This window comes from Miscanthus floridulus, chromosome 8 (assembly GCF_019320115.1).
Source record: "Miscanthus floridulus cultivar M001 chromosome 8, ASM1932011v1, whole genome shotgun sequence".
Taxonomy (NCBI): domain Eukaryota; kingdom Viridiplantae; phylum Streptophyta; class Magnoliopsida; order Poales; family Poaceae; genus Miscanthus; species Miscanthus floridulus.
The window spans coordinates 1,368,665-1,389,156 of record NC_089587.1 but is presented as its reverse complement, the minus strand read 5'-3'; the positions used below and the strand labels follow the sequence as shown (position 1 = coordinate 1,389,156).

At 44.7% G+C, this 20,492-nt stretch overlaps 2 protein-coding genes across 4 annotated transcripts; both read right to left on the bottom strand.

Annotated features, from left to right (window-relative positions):
- Positions 1–3,528: 3,528 nt before the first annotated feature.
- LOC136470845 (uncharacterized) lies at positions 3,529–8,927 on the bottom strand. Its single transcript, XM_066468584.1, has 11 exons — positions 8,690–8,927; positions 7,767–7,824; positions 7,562–7,672; positions 7,140–7,277; positions 6,575–6,644; positions 6,435–6,490; positions 5,592–5,717; positions 4,812–4,951; positions 4,586–4,658; positions 4,278–4,352; positions 3,529–4,189 (listed from the first exon to the last, which is right to left on the bottom strand). The coding sequence occupies exons 1-11, from the start codon at positions 8,815–8,817 to the stop codon at positions 3,875–3,877; spliced, it is 1,290 nt and encodes a 429-aa protein (XP_066324681.1). The 5' UTR covers positions 8,818–8,927; the 3' UTR covers positions 3,529–3,874.
- A 4,015-nt stretch (positions 8,928–12,942) lies between these two features.
- On the bottom strand, positions 12,943–17,229 carry LOC136470844 (receptor-like serine/threonine-protein kinase SD1-8). Of its 3 annotated transcripts, XM_066468583.1 has the most exons (9): positions 16,966–16,986; positions 16,127–16,220; positions 14,814–16,010; positions 14,604–14,720; positions 14,364–14,515; positions 14,067–14,271; positions 13,695–13,929; positions 13,453–13,600; positions 12,943–13,242 (listed from the first exon to the last, which is right to left on the bottom strand). In XM_066468583.1, exons 3-9 carry the CDS (start codon positions 15,676–15,678, stop codon positions 13,063–13,065), a joined length of 1,902 nt encoding a protein of 633 aa, XP_066324680.1. In that variant the 5' UTR covers positions 15,679–16,010; positions 16,127–16,220; positions 16,966–16,986; the 3' UTR covers positions 12,943–13,062. The 3 variants fall into 3 exon arrangements, with proteins under 3 accessions (XP_066324680.1, XP_066324678.1, XP_066324679.1); XM_066468581.1 differs by lacking the exon at positions 16,127–16,220 and having other exon boundaries at positions 16,966–17,229; XM_066468582.1 differs by lacking the exon at positions 16,127–16,220 and having other exon boundaries at positions 14,364–14,500; positions 16,966–17,229.
- Positions 17,230–20,492: the final 3,263 nt, after the last annotated feature.

Below are 20,492 nucleotides of genomic sequence, written 5' to 3'. Positions count from 1 at the left end.
AATGGAGCGGAATGGGCCACCTCTCTCATTGTACCTACGTGTAGGGTCCAGCCAGCCCATGGACCCCAGTTTGGTGTGCATCTATCGTCTCTTCTTCCGTTCTTAAACACCTCACGTACTGATGATGACTGCTTTTTTATCTTGATCTAATAATAATCTAATAATAATAATAATCTAATATATGTAAGAGAACCCTGGATCGGACACGAAAGGATTTGTTGTATTCTATGCATGCATTGCAGGAGTCACCACCAGCACATGCATGCTCCGCTCCTTCTTCCTTCTTAAACTTGAACAACATGCCTGCGTGTATTTAAGCTTCACCCATGCATGCGTGTAATTAAACAAATAAAGTAGTTCATGTGCCACTTGGTTTGCTTCCCTGCTTAAGTGCTCAATAGAGATCTCCTAGAAACCACTCCAAACAACGTTACATTCATCATATATTGCGGCATCTGAGTTTGCAGTAAAACCTCCATTCCCCATAATTTCAACGACCTCTATACAATCGGATTGAACGATTGCCTCCAGTATGTTGAGCTAACATCAACCCCTCCTTTAAGCATATGCTTCCGCCATTGACGCATCCACTAGGTGGGGAATAAAAGTAGGTACTTGTTGCTGCAACCATACCTCTCGAGCCATCTCTGATAATTGCACTGGCACTTCCGCATCTCCTATCATCATCGTAGGAAGCATCTATGTTTAAAGTAAGATAACCTTCTGGAGGTTTACTCCATCCTTATCGTAATTTAGCTCCTTGTTTTGCTGCCATCTTGTAATCCTCCCTTCGGCCACCTTGTGGATCTTCCTTTTGTGTGTGTGTGTTTTGTTTTTTTGCCAATGGAACGGAATGGGCCGGCCACCTCTCATTGGAGGGCCGGGAATAGGCCACCTCTCAATGGTGTACGTACGTGCCCATGGGCCCCAGTTTCGTGCGCATCATCGTCTCTTCTTCCGTTCTACACCTCACTGACGACGACTGCTTTTTGATCTTGATCTAATAATATAATAATCTAATATATATGTAAACCCTGGACCTGGATCGGACACGAAAGGATTTGCTGTATTCTATGCATGCATTGCAGGAGTCACCACCAGCACATGCATGCTCTGCTCCTTCTTCCTTCTTAAACTTGAACAACATGCGTGTATTTAAGCTTCAACCATGCGTACGTGTAATTAAACAAATAAAGTGCCATCTATTAGTTGATCTCCACCGGCTAATTGGGCCATTTGATCTGGGCCCTGATTGGGGGCGTCCAATCCTAATATGGTTGGTGGGCCCCTGTCGCACAGCACTATAAAGAGAGGTGGCGACCAGGGCTCTAACCACGAGGTTGACCGGAGCCGCCGTAACCACCAACAGAGAAAACCTAACCTGATCTAAAGTGGGTGCTGCCAGAGAAAAGAACAAACCATGTTCGGATCTGAGAAGAGAAGAGAAAGGGGTCTTGGCACTCCAAGCCGAACCCTAACCCACAAAGCACTCAATGGGGAAGAAGAATAGTGACTCCAGTGAGTCAAACCCTAACCCTAGCCCTAACCCCAAATCAGTTCAACTCCGAAAAGAAAAGAAAGTAGATCCAAAAAAGAAGAAGGGGGAGAGGGGAAGGGGCTTATCTCGTCGATCTCGAATCAAAATCGAGAGAAAAACCGAATCGGATTCAACCGAACCCTAACCCTAACTTGCGACGAGGAAGGGGAAGAGAGCGATTCGGTACAAATAGAAAAGAAAAAAAATCAAATGAAAGAGATGAACCGAATCGAACAAATCGAATCGGGAAAAGAAACCCTAACCCTAAAAGAGAAAGAGTGTCAGTTTTGGAAAGGATCTCGAAACCGAACCCTAAACCCGCAATCAATTCGGGAAGAAGAAGAACAGAGTGAAACCCTAACCCTAGATCCCCAATCGGTTGAATCCGAGAAGAACAAACCAGACCCAAATCAGAAGGGGAAGAAGGGGAAGGGGAGGCCTGCCTTGACCGCTGCTGACACCGCGTAGTGCGGCTCATCGACGCGCGGGGAGAAGAAGGTCGAGCCAGGGGCGTTGCTCGTCGGGCTCTGGCCAAGGGGGCGCCGCAGCCAGACCGCTCGCCGGCGGCGCGCTCACCCGCTGGGGAGCGCGCTCACCGGCGAGGGGGCCGACGACGGTGCCGAGGCTCTGCTCGCCCTCTATCGTCTGCTCGCTCGGACTCGCCTCGCTGCGGCTGAGAGTGTGAGAGAGCGAAGGGAGAGAGAGGCAGAGCGTAAGACTGAGCTAGGGTTTGGGGAGCCGGCTACGGCTGTGGGTTTTTGTTCTCACGAAAAAATAGCTGAGCCATCGATCTTGATCGAGCGACTACGAGCGGTCGGGCCGACTTTCGGCCTAGGCGGGGGCGAGCGCCGGGCCACTTCCCCGGCCCAGGCCCAGGTTGTGGCCTGGGCGCGGGGGAGCACGGGGCGAGCGTGCGTGAATGCGATCATGGGCCGGCACCTAAGGTGTTAGTGTTTTGGATCGGCGAGCCCTCAACCGACTAGTAAATTTATACTGCGTGTTTTCAATCCCGGATGGTGATACAAAGAGACACAAGGTTTATACTGGTTCAGGCAATAGGTGCTCTACGTCCAGTCTGAGAGATTGGTCTTGTATTCCTTGCACTGGGGTGCTCGTAGTAGGGGGTTACAAGAGGGGTGAGAGAGGGAGCTAGTCCTAGGTCTCTGCGTGGGGTGGTGTGGTTTGTTTGAGATGTTGATCTCAAGCAGCGGGGAAGCGCGTGTGTTCGTCTGAGCGTCTATGCGTGAGTTCGTCGTGTGTGCGTAGGCCTAATCGTAAACGTCTGATTCTATCTGTCCCCCTAGAAACGGTCCCGGTCTCTCCCTTTTATAGCTGAAGGGGGGACATGGGTGATACATGGGGTTACTACGTAGCGTCGTGTGAATAGAGGCGGCATACCCGAGCCCTGTAGCTTGTTGCTGTGACAGCATGGTCGACGGAGTGGTTCTGTCCTTGATGCACTGGGGCGACGCGCCGGTCACATCTGATCCTGTGTGACGTGGGAGCTCCAGTGATAGCTTGAAGCATGGCGTGGCGGTCGACGTGCCGGTCACTGCACATTGACCGCGTGAAGAGTCGAGGCTCAATTGGTGCCGAGGCCGAGCCGTCGTGGGGGCTCGGCGAGCACGAATCCCAAGGCTGCCGAGACCCTGAGGTGGATTGCCAAGGTCGAAGGAAGCAGTTGGTCCCGTACACTGATTCAGAGGCTACAGGGACAAGAGCTTAACTCCCCATGCCGCATTGTCCTCGAAGCAGGTGGAGTTAGGCAGCATAGTGCGGTATGGGTGTCAGTCGTGGGCACAGTGCTAAGTACAGCGGCCGGTAACCTCTACTCTGTCCTTTCTCGGACGGCATGGCTTCGATATGACTGGCATCTCGTCAGCCACTCCGTTGTGTCGAGCCGTCGTTTGGCTGATATCGCAGGAGCGGTTGATGATTAGCCACCAAATGTAGCCTTCATAGTCAGGTTGCGTGCACTAAAAACCTCTTCAAAACGTAAAACCTATGCATCACAAAAACTGATTATATGGACAATTTTACAGCTTACAGTTACAATTTTGTTAATGATTAGCCAACATCGTCTGGCGTCAACTGTAATCTAAACAGACACTGCCTGACACCATTCTGATCCTTACAAGCCTTGTCACATCATGTCATGTCCAAATATGCGGATTGCCAACTCCGAATAGCAGGGTGCAGAAGCAGAGCCGTGTTCCAGCTCTGTTGAATGTTTCATGGGCTTTGTTCATCTGAGGCAACGAAGGGTGATCGCTCTTGCACCCAAAACTCAGCTCAGAGGGCCCCATCCCCCAACCAATGCTTTCTTTGGTCCTCGTTTCAAGGATCAAACAAGTTACCTGAGTCTCTGTTTCTGTTCTTTGATATCCGTGTGCAGAACATGAACATCAACAAGAATGTTGACAGCAAAAACAGCCGGAAGTACGTCCTTAGCTCCTGCATTCCAAGGTCGAGGCCTTCCAGTTTCCTCCCGTCAAGGCTACTCTTCCGCTCCACATTTCTCTCGACAATGTCTCCTCCAATTGGGACCCAGTTTTCCAGTGTGCCTTGTGATACTATCTGCGCATCACGCAGGTTTCGCAGGCCTTCCTCAAAAAGAATGAGAAATGCCATGCACCACTTGTTAATGACTCTCTGGTGAGGGGGAAAAAACACAGTAGAGATCAGACAGAAACAAAGCCACCAAAAAATCCTGAGGTACAGGAATGCAAGATTTACGTACATCAAATGTTTTCTTGTCAACAGGGTTGAACATTTTGAAGCAGTCGTCGGTTGATGCTTTCTCATCTCCATATATCTGAATAACAGCAACATCAGCTCAGTGCTGTTATGTCCATAGTTTAAAAGGCGGTTAGGCGTCCAGGCGAGTGCTTGGTACGCCTGGACACCTAGGCGGCGCCTAGGCGACGCCTTGGCCACAAGGCGCCACTGTTTCCCAGGCGAGCTGGGTGCGCCTGGAAACTATGGTTATGTCTATATACAGCTTTATGCTAGTCCAGATAGGGAGCTATAGACAATAGATTAACTGACCTCAAAGGTGAACGGCATTGGCACCTTTGCAATGTCATACATGTAATCAGTTGTTGTACCATGTGCAAGATATCTGGTAAGGGAAGGATAAAAAATATGAACAAACTTGCTTTGCTGGAGAGTTATCTTTAATGCTAATGTCAAAGTCACAGAACTTAAGGGGGTGACAAACAACAAAGGAATAAAAGTAATAGTATGAGAATGAGAACATGCTAGATGTACATACCCAACAGATCCACCACCTGACCCAACTAGGCAGCTATCTTGGAAATGGCGACGGTTCAAATTCTCTAGGACTGACCGCATCAAATGTGCAGACGCTCCATTTGGTGTGGTATTCTTGTGATCATATGGCATAAATAAGGCCTAAGGTTCAAGAACAGAAAAAAAAAAAAAAAGATGAGAAAGACATAAATTAGCAGCATTAGTGGTACATCAGAAGGGTTTTGTGCAACTCCAAGGAATAGGTCTCTCTTTCTATGTTGGTTTTTCTTTGTTATTTTTATTTTATGATAGTTATTGAAATGCGCTTTTTCCTCATCTTCCAGAACTCCAAAAAACAATCATGGTAGTAGCTGTATTGCAACAAACCAGGCATCATAGTATTCCGTGCTAGGTGAATATCATGATTCATGAGTCACAACCCGATAGATAAACAATATGCATCTTGTTTGCTACATTTATGAAGGGAAAAGGGTATCTATAATACTCATACATATCATATTGTTCTGATTATATCTTGGGCTTTGTTCATGACACACTAGCATGTGGCCACATGATGATAAAGAATGTATTATATGATGTAGCCCAAGAAAGTCGAGGAATAAAAAAAATTGGTAATCAAGATTTACATGTGACAAGACGGGAAACATGCTTGAAAGTAGCTTCTTTCCAGAAGGGTCAATTTGTCATCTTTTTGTGGCTTAGTTGCATCATAAGCAATGATCAAACTTGTTATTATGCATCACGTACAGGATGTCAACAGAATATAAGAGGGTTGCATTACCTCCATTCCAGAATGCACGTTCACCCAAATATGAGGTTTAAATGACCTCGATAGTTCCCTCATGATCTGGGCCTCAGGTTCGCTAAAAGGAGCAATACCAGGATTCTCCTCATATGGGTCGTAGTCCTATAATACATGAAAAGCCACACAAAAAAATCAATAGACTAATAGCATGCATATTTGTATGATTTGATTGGACCCAACAAGAAACATGTAAGATAAAATAAAACAATGAACCTGCCACATATAAAAGTTCCCTTGCACAAAATCCGCAAATGACAAAACGTTAGCAGGATTAAACCCAAGTACACAACAATGACCAACGAATATAGACGGTGATGCATGGACAAAATCTAACTTTTGACTCAAAAACCAGTGATTGTAGATGCCAATAAGCCTAGTTTTTCCTGCTACAGTATGTTTGATTTGAACTACAAAAGTTCATCCAGCGATTCCACAAAACCACAAAACATAGACATTTGTAAAGATCTGCAGAACACCCAACCTGAAACAGCCATGGAATATACATGGTAATGCATGAAAAAACCACAATTATCCAATTCTCCATAGATATAACTCCATACCCAAAATAAGCATTCCTAGATCAGATTTCAAGGGCAATGCACTTATGTGCTTGATATGAAGTAGAAGTACACAAACTTGTCAAATAATTACACAGAACTAACTGTGTAACATGGAAATTCACACACACACACGCACACACACAATGGGCTACTGCTAGCCAAGATTCAGTTCAAGATATAATTTTAAATAATCAACATGCAAGTGCTGAGAGGTATTCGAATTTTCCTGTGAAAATTGAGAAACTACTGAGATACTTACCTTTTCTTTCATTCCCCAGTCAACACTCCAATTTCTGTTAAGATCAACTCCTCTTCCTGCCACAGGGAAATATATATATAAAAAGATGCTGGCATAAAAACTGCTTGTAGTGATGAATTTGTGAGAAATGGACCAATCACCATTTCTCCTATCACAAAGTTCCCCTTCTTCGACACGTTTGCGACCATTCATATTTTCCATTGGCACAACCTAAAAGAGGAAGCCACATGTGAAAAATATTACAACTCCTGACACCGAGATGTGATTATGTACTTGATACAGAACAATAATAAACAAAATAGTGGGAGGGGAAACAAACAGAAGGACACAAGCAAAGGTGACAATACTAAGCACATCATCGACATGTAATGGTAATGTTTCTACTTTCAAGGCCAAATCCGTACTGTTTAAACTAGAACAACATAATTGGCATCCTAATACTCCATCCTATACAACCACCATAATAGCAATTAATCATGGTGCACTACAATTTTAACAATGCAAGCACGACAACATGAAGCTCATGATCACAATACTGGCACAGGGGCAGCACCTGCCTGACATATATGCACTTTGAAAGAAAAGATCATGCCCAATGCTATGCCAGTCGGGTGCAGGGCATAGCAGAACAAAGGGCACATTTATAAAATGTGTTCCATAATTTATTAACAATTATATAAGAGCTGAATACAAATAAGGACTCACTTTGATTACAAGGTTCTCCAGCAGTTTCTCAAAGGATGAAAGATCCACACCAGCGATCTTAGGCTTCTCCGTTAAAATATAGAGAAGATGTAATGCAACTTCAGAGGTAATAAGTTCTCTGCCATGCTGCCCAAAGCTCTGGAAGACAATGAACCTTTCTGTCAAAACCGCAAAGTATCAATAATTTAATTTACTAATAAACACACAAATACTAATGAAAAGACTTGTGTTTATTAGCTTTTTTTTTTCTTTTATGTCATTGTCGTGCACCCTCTCAACAGAGGTGAACTGAAATGGTGGAGAATATTTTAATGGAACACTCATATTTGTTCCTGAGATATTGGATCAATATGCTGAGCAGCTTTTTGAGTGAAGCATAGATTTGGGGGGAAAGAGTGAAGAAATCTTAGTTGGAAACTGACCAGAAGGATATGAACTTTTGAGCCATTATCCATATTCTCCTTCAAGTGATTAAATGTAACTACAAACAGCTCCGCAGAATAGCCTTTGTTGCTTGTTCTGATAGTGTCCATCTGCAACACATTATTCAGAATTGGATAAAGGGGACTGCTGGAGACAAAGCAAACTGACCAAAGACAATTGCACAAGAACAGGGAAACCACTCACGCTCAATTTGTCGGAATGCCGAGCAACCAAAGCCTTGATTTCACGCAGAAGAGAGTCACTAGCAAGAGAAGTGAAAAAAATTACTATGCCATCATATACGAAGAAAAAAGTGTGGATGGTCCATGAACTAAGCACTGACAAGTTAGGCATGGTTTTTATTAAAGGAGAAGCTGTGCAGGCCAGCGGGGAGCAAGCAGCTCTCAGGTTTGGATCTTGACTAGAGTTATCAAACAAAACTGAAGGGTGGAGGGTTCCCCCAAGTCCCAATCACCAAACTATGCACCCGAAAATCCGAAAAAGTGAAATCGCCAGCGAGTGGCAAGCTAACAAATACATAGCTCGTAGCAGCAACAAGGTTGAATCCCAATTCCCACACAAGGTGGGAGCGTCTAGGGAAGTGAATTTCTGAACAGCCTTATTTTTGCTTAAATTCTGAAAAAAAAAGGTTGGTTCGGATACCGGCCACAGGTGGGTAGACTCTAGCACTACGCCAAGCCCGCCCTTGAGGAAGGTCGAATCCAACTACAAAAGAGGTCGAAGTCGAACCATGCCATTTTTACACAAGCATAGCCTGTGATGTATCAACTGAGGTCGAATCATGCCATTTCTACACAAGCATCGCCTGTAATGTATCAACTATCAACTGGTACTTAGATGAAACAGTGTCGGACACATTCAGTCGGGGCGAAACGCGCAGCAAGCAAAGCCAAATTACGCACAAGCGACAGTAAATCCCAGTGAGACCAATCACGCGTGAGCCGAGAGCAATCCGCGACTCGAACCAGATGAACCTAACGCGGACGAATAAGTCGTCGGGACCGGGGCGGGATTCGTCGGGGAAGCGAGCGGGACACGAGTTGCGGGCGGTGGACGGGAGGGCCGGGAGGCCGGGGGGGGGGGGGGCGGGGGCGGGTGCAGCTCACCTGGAGTGGTAGATGTCGCGCGAGATGGGGGTGCGGGGGGCCGAGATCTTGCCCGCGGTGGCCCCGGCGAGAGCCAGGGCTAGGGTCAGGAGGCGGAGGAGGAGAGGAGGAGGGGATGCGGTGGCCATCTTCGCCGTGCTTCCGTGGGCGCGGCGGGGCGGGGAGAGGGTAGTCGTCGGCGAGCCGCACGCTCGCTGGCCCGCCTCCCTGTCTTGCGTTGAGAAGACAGAAGAGTGGATCGATGCGGTGGATGGATTTGTGCTCGCTTTGTTTTGTCAAATTTAGCAAACAAAAAGACATCAAATCTCGATCGGATAGTGGAAGTGTTTAGCAAACAAAAAGACATCTCAAGCCGTGTTTAGTTTAAAAAGATTTCCTAAAAAGTACTACAGTGTCTATGTGAATCTTACGATATATGCATGGAACATTAAATATAAATAAAAAAACTAATTACATAATTGAATGAAAAATTACGAGACGAATGTTTTGAACCTAATTAGTTCATAATTAAACATTAATTACTAAATAAAAATAAAAATATTACGGTAGCCAAATTTCTAAACTTCAGCCAACTAAACACGGGCTAAGGATTTGGATTTCGGGGGAGTTTCACGATCCACAGGCACTCAGGCAGGCAGCCGGATTCTCCCCTGCCGCGTCACGCGCACTCATGGTACACACGCTCCACCGCTAGGGAGTACGGCTCGTGTGAAAAAAAAAATGGTCATCTGAGCCGGACGTTCGATACTGATTTAAAATATTAAATGATTTGACAACTACAGTGAATATGTGCGATTAATTAGACTTAATAGATTCGTCTCACTGGCTAGTCTATTCCTGTGCAATTAATTTTATATCTAACTTATGTTTAGCTCTTTTAATTAGCATTTAAACGTCCGATGTAACGAAAAAACTTTAGTCATGGATCCCGTCTTTGGCGTACAATACGAATGCACCTCCTAAAATGCATAAATAAAATATAAAAACAGTGATTCTACCTAAAACCTCACCGTATAAGCACCCTTAGAGTAGCAACGGTGTGCTCCGATGATGAAAAATAAACTATTCTGGTGCCATCTCTGATGCTTTAGGGCTCGTTGGGTTTTTTAGACTGAATTTTAGTCTCTGTCCTATTGGATGTTTGACATATGCATGAAGTATTAAATATAGACTAAAAAATAATTAATTACACAGATTACGACTAATTTGCGAGATGAATTTTTTAAGCCTAATTAGTCCATGATTTGACAATATGGTACTACAATAGATATGTGCTAATGACGGGTTAATTAGGCTTAATAAATTCGTCTCGTAAATTAATCTCTATCTGTGTAATTAGTTTTATAATTAACACATATTTAATTCTCCTAATTAATATCTAAACGTTCGATGTGACATAAAGTCCTTAGACTCTGATGCATACAACGTTCCGTATCGAGGTATATGAGCTGGTGGGACCCATCTGTTTGGAAATCAAAGGTACAGTACAGACTGGAACGATATTATATCGTATTTAGCCAGCATCGAGGCATGTTCTTTACCTGATTGGTACAAGGCTCTTCTCGGATGACGGAGCAGAGTCGCGTGGCCATTAGCGAAGACGCACAGCTACGTTAGTTACTGCGCGGCTCGTAGTTCGGTTGTTTACTTTTATGTAATATCCAAGTTTGAAACAGTCTACTAGGCAGGTCCAGTTAAACTGTAAGACCTCCTAGAGCGCTTATTAGAAGCGTGTCGTGTGTATGGTTAAACCCCTTTTCTTCTTAATTAGAATGATACGCAAATCTTTTGCGTATTCGAGAAAAACTCGGCATCGTGCTGCACAATGGGACAATTCGATGCTCGGATATTCTCTCTCTTGATTCAGCATCGTGCGTCGGGATCCATATAAGAGCAAGTATAATAACAGGCTGTAAGCTGACTAAATGCTGAGGTAGAGGAGAGAGAAGAGGAAAGAGAGGAGAAGTGGGCTGTAAGCTTACAGCTGACTTGGGCACAAGAACCAAGAAAGTCTGTGAGAGAGGTAAGTGGACCATATATTAACTATAAAGAGCTAACTACTGTATGAGTGGGTTGAAAAAAGGCTGCAAGGAACCTTACCGCCAGCAAACCGGCTGTATTATTAGCCTTGCTCTAAGTTGGATACAACTATGTACACCGGCCCACCAATTGTTCGAGCCCAAGATAATATCTATTGCTCATGGGTGGCGGGGTTGGTGATTACGAGATTGGTTGAGCACCAATCTTTGTCATGTCAATTTTAAAGCAAGCCAAAATATGGGTGTATCAATATTAGGGCATGCTAATATCTTAGTAAGGCAACCAAAGTTGGTAATTGGTTTACTACTAGCAAAAGAGAAAAATGTTCTTGCCAAAATTTTGGAAGAAATTGCTAATATTTTGGCACCAAACCAATTGCATGCCAAATCTTTAAAACTTGCCTATGTTTTGGCTTGGCAAAAATAGGCTTGCAATCAATCAAGCCCTATTTCTTTTCTTATCTAGTTGTACTATCTAGAAAAGTCGAAGCGAATTAAAATATTTTTTTTGAAAAAAAAGGAACGAGTAGGATGATCCTTGGTGCGGTGGTGGAGGTAACGAGGTTACAGCATCGGCCCTTTGCAGGCAGTGGCCAGCAACTTACGGTGAATTGTCATATATTGTTAATTCGTTATGGGCGAGCGGTCACACACACAGCCTGTCTTATCAGCCAAGGTATACAGTAATTTCTCTCAACAGCTATGTTGGTGCCATTAATTATGGGTGGGCCGGACGAGTCAGCCCACGTGCCCATGCGCCTAAATTCTGGCCTGGACTCGACTTTCTGGATAGCGCGGGTAGCCAGCCGGGTAGACTGGGTGGTGGGCGACGGATGGAGAGATTCACCATTAACGCTGCGGTGCGGGCGGGCGTCCGTCCGTCCGCCCGCCCCGACGCTGCTTAGTGGGCCGCGACACCAGCCTATCTATCTCCTCCCATTCGCTCAGGAGTTTTAAAAAAAATCTTCTCTCCAGTCGCTCCTACTCCTAAGTCCTACCCTCTCGTCCACTCGTTTCTATTTGCTCCAGAGACAATGCCCACCACCGCCGCTAAGCCAAGAGGCATGAACACGCCAAGAGAAGCCCGGGCAAACGCTGCCCCGGTCGTGTCCGACATCTCGTAGTTGGTGCTCCTGAACCAGCTGGTCCACCTCCTCCTGCTGCTGGGGTACATCCGCCGCTTCCTCCTCTAGGCGTTCGCCGCGTGGGCCTCGGTGATATGCTGGACCTCGTGGACGACCACAAGGCGCTGCTGCAGGACAGCGTGGCGCGCGGCTACCCTCTCCCACGTCGTGGGAGATGCCGCCGGCGGCCCGCCACCTACAAACACCGCCGGCCCACAGTCCGGCACACCGATGAGCCTCCATCCTCCCAAATAGCAAGGAGATATTGCGCTGAAAAGCACATGTTGTAAGTGTATTCCCTCCGTTCCAAATTATGAGTCATTCCAAGAATCTTGAAGAGTCAAAGCATCTCAAGTTTGACCAAAATGATAGAGAACACAAATATTTATGATATCAAATAAGTATACTATGAAAATATAACTAATGAAGAATTTAATGATATTTAGTTGGTATCATAAATGTTATTATCTTATTATATTAATTTGGTCAAACTTAAAAAACTTTGACTCTCCAAGATTATTGGAACGACTTATAATTTGGGCGGAAGGAGTATGTTTCAAGTGTTTCAGATGTTGTAAGTGTTTCATATGGATGTTGCAAAGGTAGATCGGAACATTGCATATGTTACAATGGTTGTACACGTATGTTGCAAAGCGTCTTTCCCCAATGTTTCATCTGTATTTCCAGACATATATTGCAAGTGCGTTTATCTGAATGTTAATATATTTCACACATATGTTGCAAGTGTTTTATCTGGATGTTGCGTATGTTTGAAATGGTTTTAAGTGTTTTTCAGGTGTTTTTTCAAGTGTTTCAGAAGCTTTGTGTCAAGTGTTTCATCTATCTTCAGACGTATGTTGCAAATGTTGTATCTGAATGTTTTAAAAGTAGATCGGGTGTTTTGTCTGTGTCCCCGTCTGACCCCACATGACGTCTACACCCTGCCTGACCCCTCGCGCCCCCTCTAGCAGCAGGTATGAGTCCGGACATCCGGGCGCTAGCGCTACTTGAAATCTCAGGAATTCTCGTCACGACCGGCAATCCAGTACTAGCCATGCATGCATTCATCAGTGAATCGGTGATTATTTTTAGATAAAGGGATTAAATCTAGCCTCTGCATTCATATTTCTTACATGAATGTATAATAGACAAAAGTGGACCAGTGATAGATAATATATACATTAGTATCGCACAAGTGATCCCATCACAACTAAGAGCGAATTGCCGCTAGTGTGCTCCTGATGTATGACATGATAGGCCTCACATCTGGATCATCTTGAACGCAACGGAGACCTATATGAATGCATCTTCCCACCTCTCCTCTGGGAGCATCACCCATTCTTGGATCCTTCAACAGCTCAGCAGTTCCCTGAGTCCAGTGCTGTCGAACCTTCACAAAAAAAAGTAGGAAATAACTTAAGGGTTGACAGTGAGAAGAAAATAACCAAGTATTTATAAATGAAACTTTTCATCATATATCTAAAATCTTAGAGTGTGCAACTAATTATGCTGAGTCCTCCAGTTTCTTTTGGTTCTATTGCAGTATTGTTGATAGCGACCATTTTTTGCTAGGGACAAGGTAGAGTAAACATGTACTTACATATGTAGGAAGGTCATCAGCATCTTCTCTACTAAATGATGCCGCTTTGCAGCCTGTTACAATCTCCAGAAGTACTATGCCAAAGCTGTACACATCGGACTTCAACGAGTACGATTTGCGGTAGAACAACTCAGGAGAGTTGTATCCACTGAGGACAATTCACTAGTTAGCACACAGCCACTGATCGGTTCTGCTCATCGCAACTAAAAGCAAGTGCAGCAATGGCTGCAAAATGAACTCACCGTGTTCCCCTGAAGCTCTCCGCCTTCCCTTCAGATTGGCCCTGATCAAGCAGAGTTGCAAGGCCAAAGTCTGAGATTTTGGGACTGAAGCCATCACTAAGTAGTATATTACTAGGGTCTATATCGCGATGAACGATTCTGCAATGCTCATGCAGATATAGTAATCCTTCACAAATCCCTTGAATGATGTGAAGACGTGAAGGCCAGTCGGGGACTCCACAATTGTCATCTTCAGCTGCACGCCTCAGATTCAATTCAAGGCTGGTAAGACGACCATCACATATATATATATATATGCATCTTATAGAAATGACACTATTCTGATGATAATTATGTCTGCAAGGAACCACTTATATTACAAGAAAAACATACCAAACAGAATTGCATCAAGGCTACCACCGGGCATATATTCATAGCATATTACGTTTTCGTTATTCCCCATGCAGGATCCCATCATCCTTATGATGTTCGGATGGTCAAGCCTCGCAAGAATTTTCACCTCATTTTTTAGCTCCTCAAGCCCCGCTTCCGTGTTTAGTCTTTTGATTGCCAAATCACCAACATTTGGTAGTGTTCCCTGAGCAATGCCAAGGATAACAAATTCTTCATATATACTAATTCAATAACAGACTCACAACCAAAACTCCAAAAGGAAAACCGATTAAGTACCTTGTAGATGGTCTTAGATCGGGTAGAAATGATACTATTTCGTTCCGCAAAATTGTTGGTGGCAACTCTGATAGCATCCAGATCTAAACTCTGCTCAAGGTGGGCTGTAAGCTTAGGCCCTGGGGCATGCTCATGTTCTGTTCCAAACAATTCTGATTGCACAAGTTTTTTCACGAATGAAATGATATATAATCCTATCATACATAAAAATTGTGAATGATGAATAGTAATTGTGCGTACCAAGTGCTAGTGGTAAATGCTTTCGTTGACTTCGACGATAACAAAATACTAACAATGCAGAAATAAGCAGCAACCCTCCAACAACAGAGACAGAGACAATGATAGCAGCTTGTCTATCTATAAAAAGAATAGGGGTCCATTTTTAGTATAATAAAGTACTGAATACACTCTTAAATTGATAGGATCATAGGAATAATCATCAAAACATACCTGTGTGAGACGGATCATTATGAGAAACCCGAGTGTACAAATCATCGATCCCTATAGTAAGCTGAACAGTATCGAGCAGATCACCTGACCAGACGACACAGTCACTCCCTCCGAGCAGGGCGTAAGCATTGCACGAGCAGTTCCCTAAGCACAACTGCCTGCAGCCATCCAAGCTCTTGCCTCGAACCAAGGTGGCGTTCAGTGTGTCAGGCACCTTAACAAGTGAGAGTCTGCTAAACCCATTCGCTGACGAACAAGAAAACGGCGACACACTCCTCACGCAGCCACCGGTGAAGTTCCTCTGGCTCCATTCGCGCGGCGACGTGGGGACGAACTCTGGCAGGCATTGGCAGACAGCGGTGGAGCAGAAGGCGTTCGGACCGCAGAACGCGTAGGAATCACACGTAGACTGAGGCCAATGCCAGTAGTACTCCCACTTGTTGTCGGAGTTGCTGCGCCAGCGATAGGCAATGCCATCTGGCATCAGGACAAGTCGCCACTGGACTGATGTGTTCAAAGCCATGAACGAGTAATACGCGCTGCCTTCGCGCACATCCATGTTGAACACCACATCGTTTGTCGGCTTGAGATATGGCTGGCCGTTGAAGCCCTGGCCATTCCATGGACCAGTCCTGTACGTCAAATCAGTGCCATTGAACAAGAGCAGTTCAGGCATTCGTCTCGGATCCATGCTGATGGTGTAGTCCCCGGGAGACGGGTCTGATTCGCTCTTCCATGATCTGAGCTGCAACAAGTCATTATTCGCCGCCGACATGTCGTACCCGATTCTCATGCCAGACAAGAATGTGTCGCAGGGATGATCAAAACTTCGCCATAGTACTCGACCTGGAGTACTCCCAGACATGGTGGTGTCGTTGATGATGAGGTTACCAGAGTCAAGAAGCAAGGCTTGTGGATTGTTGGTGTTGAGTGAGTCAGTAAACCATATGGGGACGCTTCCTCTTCTTGTATCCAGAAGGACAAGAGACCTTTGGATGAAGGTAAGACTTCCATTGCCTCCTTTTATTGGGTTGTCACGGTTTGCCACCCAGACGACTGTTTGAGGCTTTATATAATTGTACCATATTCCTAGATATGTTTTGTCCCCATTTGTGAAGAAACCCAACACAAAGATAGCTTGTGCTGAAACAAGTGTTTGACCAACTTGCAAAGACTGCCCTACGGCCAGCGAGCCATCTGGAACAAGATAGATATTTCAAGATGAAAAACTGTGAGAATTAATGGGCGTAGCCAGTGCAGAGAGCTCCCGCTCTGTGCGGGGTCTGGAGAAGGGTGTTAGTGGCAAGCCTTACCCTCGCCTGTGCAATGCGAGGAGACCGCGACTCGAACCCGGGACCTTCCAGTCACAGGTGGCAAGACTCTACCGCTTGCACCAGGCCCAAAAAACTGTGAGAATTAATGCATCAAGAAAAAAAAAAAAGAGAACCGTCAGGTGTATGCATGCATGGGAGACATATATATGGTTGCCATGCATATTGTTTCTAGCTACTATTTCTTTCTCTCACGTCTCACCCAAAGAAAAAAACATAAAGGAAGACCAAGACCAGAGGAACCAAAAGGTTTTACTTATATCTTGGACAATTTATACTACACTAGACCAAGAGTCCAAGACCAATCGGCATAATGTTAGAGTACACTATTGACTTGTTCGGCTGCCATTGATGTGAACATGTCGCGTCATCAGTGCCATAACAAGCAGGCAAAGGTTTGTACTGCAGATTATTGCACGATGGACCACACTCAGACAAATCCAATAATTAACCTTGGCACACAAACTGCAATCGAAGAGGACTACAACAACTTTAAATTTGGGTCTCTTTTGGAACAAAAGATGTACAATATGCAGGAATAGAAAAAAAAACATAGGAATGACAAATCATATAGGATTTCAAAACAAGGGAAAATTAGAAAGATGCCTTTGGAAACATTGCAGGGAAAACATCTAGGAAACAAAACAATGAAGTTTAGCTCATGTTTAGTTTCCTCCAAAATTACTTTAGAATGCCCACCATTCCATATATATGAATTTCAAAGGAATTATTGGGAAGCATTAACCAAACCATTCCATGCACAAACAATGACTCTACAGAGGATTAATTGTATATATACTTAGAGAGAGAAAGAGGTGTACTTTGCGGCTGCGCCTGAGGTAGAGAAGCAGCCGCGAGCAGCAGCACCGGAACGAGGAGCACAGCCTTGAGCATCGTCCTCGAGCCGTCAGCTACGTAGGCAGGTCCTGATGAAATGGCGAGCGTAGCGTAGCTCCTGCACTCCCATGCTTTGTATACGTAGTAGGAAAAATCATAACAAAGGTCCTTCACCTCTTGTGAAACTTAAATGGAAGCCTCCGTCCTTGCTTTCTTGGGGGTACCCCCGCCTTGCCTGGTGTACTAGAAAATTTGTGCAAGTCTTCAGGAAGTAGAAACAAATATGCTTTGACCATCAGTTACTCTTACAATATAGTATTGTTATCATCAATTGCTTCAAAGTTGGGTAATCTGTATTAATATTAAAGAGATACACGAGGTCTGTATTAAAAGATATTTGCATCATTTTTTCTGAATCGACTGGATGAATTTTCGCATCCACTAGCTGTTTTGGAATTCAGAAGTGCCCCAAGTCAAGTGAAACTATTAAACCAAGGATTTATTTGGATAGGAATTGATGATGACCTGTGATGAGTCGTCCTACGTACCTTCCCGACCAAATAAGCAGAGGTCGTTGTCGGTAGGAACACACACCGTTATGGCAAGGAAAGGTAGAAAGCTTACCATGGCATTAGATGCCATACTTAATAGGTTTACTGCTCCGATCCTAGTCTGATGACTGCTACACATTTCACAATAGCATGGCTAGCTTCATGCCAAAACTGAAGCAAGAACGACTAAAAGAATAGTAGAAGTAGTAGTACTTAGGATGTTTCGTGACTTGAAATCGCCGACGAATGGCATGCTAATAAATACATATCTCATAGCATCAACAAGGTCGAATCCGAATTCCCACAAGAGAAAGGAGAAAGGTGTGCCCATGCCCATCCCTTAAAGCTCCCACACAAGGTGGCGCGTCTAGGGAAGTGAATTTCTGGACAGCCTTAGATTTGCTTAATTTTGCACAACACCTAGCCCATAAGTGGGTAGACTCTACCACCGCGCCAAGCCCGTCCTTGGGTAATTTCGAATCCCACTACAAAAGAGGTCGAACCATGGCGTTTCTACACAAGCATAGCGCCATAGCGTTCGGGCACCCACACCTCCTTCCTCATGCACGCCCGTCGAAACGCGGCGCCCGCTGCTTCTTCCTCCTTAACCCCTCCTCTCTCTCCACGAGTTCGGACGTCGTGCCTCCTTCCCGCGCCCGCCGCCGCCGCCGCGCGCTCCTTCCCCCTGAACCCCCGCATCTCTCCACACGGGTAGGACCCACGAGCCGGGATGAGGATGACTGTACGAGCGCGGCGCATCCGCACGACCTCAGGTGCGCTTCACACCTCGCTCGTCGGGCCCCAGCACGCCCCATCCACCGGCCTCGGCTCGCTCCGTCCCATCCCCCGGCGCTTGGCTGTGCCCCATCACTCTCTACATCTGAAATATGAAATACTTGGATGCAACATGCATCTGAAACAGATAAAACATTTAGAACACAATTGAAACATATGCAACATATCTAGGTAAAATACTTGCAACTTGCAACATGAAAACACTTATTGCAATATAAGACTGAAACGGCTGAAACATTTCAAATATACTCTTGCGACATATATGTGTCAAACATATACAACATCCAGATTGAAACACTTGCAACATATGTCTAAAACAGATGAAATATTTCGAACATCCTCTTGCAACATGCCTTTGAAACACTTGCAACATGCCTTTGAAACACTAGCAACATATGCAACATCCCCATCTACTTTTTCAACATCCATATGAAAACACTTGCAACACACCACTGAAATATTAGAGACGCTTGAAACATACATTTGTAACATAGGAAGAGGGGGCCGGGGCCATCGATTCCGGCCTTAGGGTGGGAGCCGGTGGCGAGTGGCGGCGCGCGAGCACTACCAACCTGACGCGCGCGGGAGGGAGCGGCCCGACTAGCATAGGCGAGCGCGCACGACTAGCACTGGCGTCGCGGCTCACCAGCGGCGGCATCCTACGGATTCCTATCGGATCGGACGCCCTGACCAGCATTACCGTTTTCTTTTGGAGCGTATTGCATTTTCCAAATCGGGTCCGGCCGCCGTGCACCCGAATCGTGGGCTAGGCCCATACACCAAAAACAAAATCCACATTTCACATACAAATCAATACTAAGCCAAATCCCATTTCGATGAGAAGTGATAGCCTATTCGTTAGATCGTATGGATGCGATCTATAAGTAACTTATTGAGTAGCTAATTCGTGTAAATTGGCATTTATCAAACTTCAACCTCTTATACCCGTCAACTAGGACGACCACCCTGTAGAACCAAAACCAAACACGTTGAGAACATGGCCTCCAATATTGTTTGAACTATGTAAATAACAAAGAATGTCAGGAAGAACAATTTTTTTTCGAGAACAAACCTTGTTGGCCCGTGTTTCATTAAGAGGAGATAAGAGTATGTTACACGGTGCATATTGTTCAGACTCGCCAGAGAACAACGATTGTTGCCCTACAGTGAAGCCGAAGGTATGCAAAACCATGTTTTACTTAAACAATTATATACGCACAAGCTTTTGCAACCAAACCAAATTAAAGCTAAAGCTAAATTAGCCCCGGAAGCTTAGGTCCAGTTTAGTTTGTAAAAAATTTTGCAAAATTTTTCACATTCCCCGTCACATCGAATCTTTGGACGCATGCATGAAGCATTAAATATAAATAAAAAATAAAACTAATTACACAGTTTAGACGAAATCCACGAGACGAATCTTTTAAGCCTAATTAGACTACGATTGGACACTATTTACCAAATAACAACGAAAATGCTACAATGCCCATTTTGCCAAAATTTTTGGAACTAAACTGGGCCTTAGTCCAACGCAGCCTTTGCCGCCCTCCTCCACGGTGTCTTGGCAGGGAAGAGTTCCCTTCACTGCTTCACGTTTGACCGAGGACAGAGGATCGGCGAACGTTTGGCAAAACCGCTCGGGTGTGGACACATCACAGGAAGAACATTTCAAGTGGTACCTAGCCGCTTCAAATAGGGCTTGCTCAAAAGTATATTTTATGGTTCATCTGAAAATATTTATTTGGTGCTATAAATGTTAGTAATCTTTTATTTAAATTTGGTTAAATTTACATCTGTTTGGCTCCTCGATAAAGTAGAATTATGTTTTTCTAGGGCCCCATTTGCGTGTCCTTAAATCCGGCTTGATCCGCTTATTTTTTCATCTGGAATAATATTTTTCTCTCACAAATTCCTCCAGCATTCCTCCAAATCATCCAGATTCCTCCAGAATTCAGACAAGCGAATAGACCCTAAGGGGGCAGACGAGGGAATGAAATAGACAAACAGTCAACACCAAAGATTAGGAGGTTAAATAGAATTTTTGAGAGCCCTTGGGGTGGATTGTCCTTTTTGTACAAAAGTTAGGAGAGTATTTTTTAGAGACTAATCCTATAATAAAGAGTGGATTGTACTTTTTTTTGTACAAGAGTGGATGGTGCTTTTGTAGC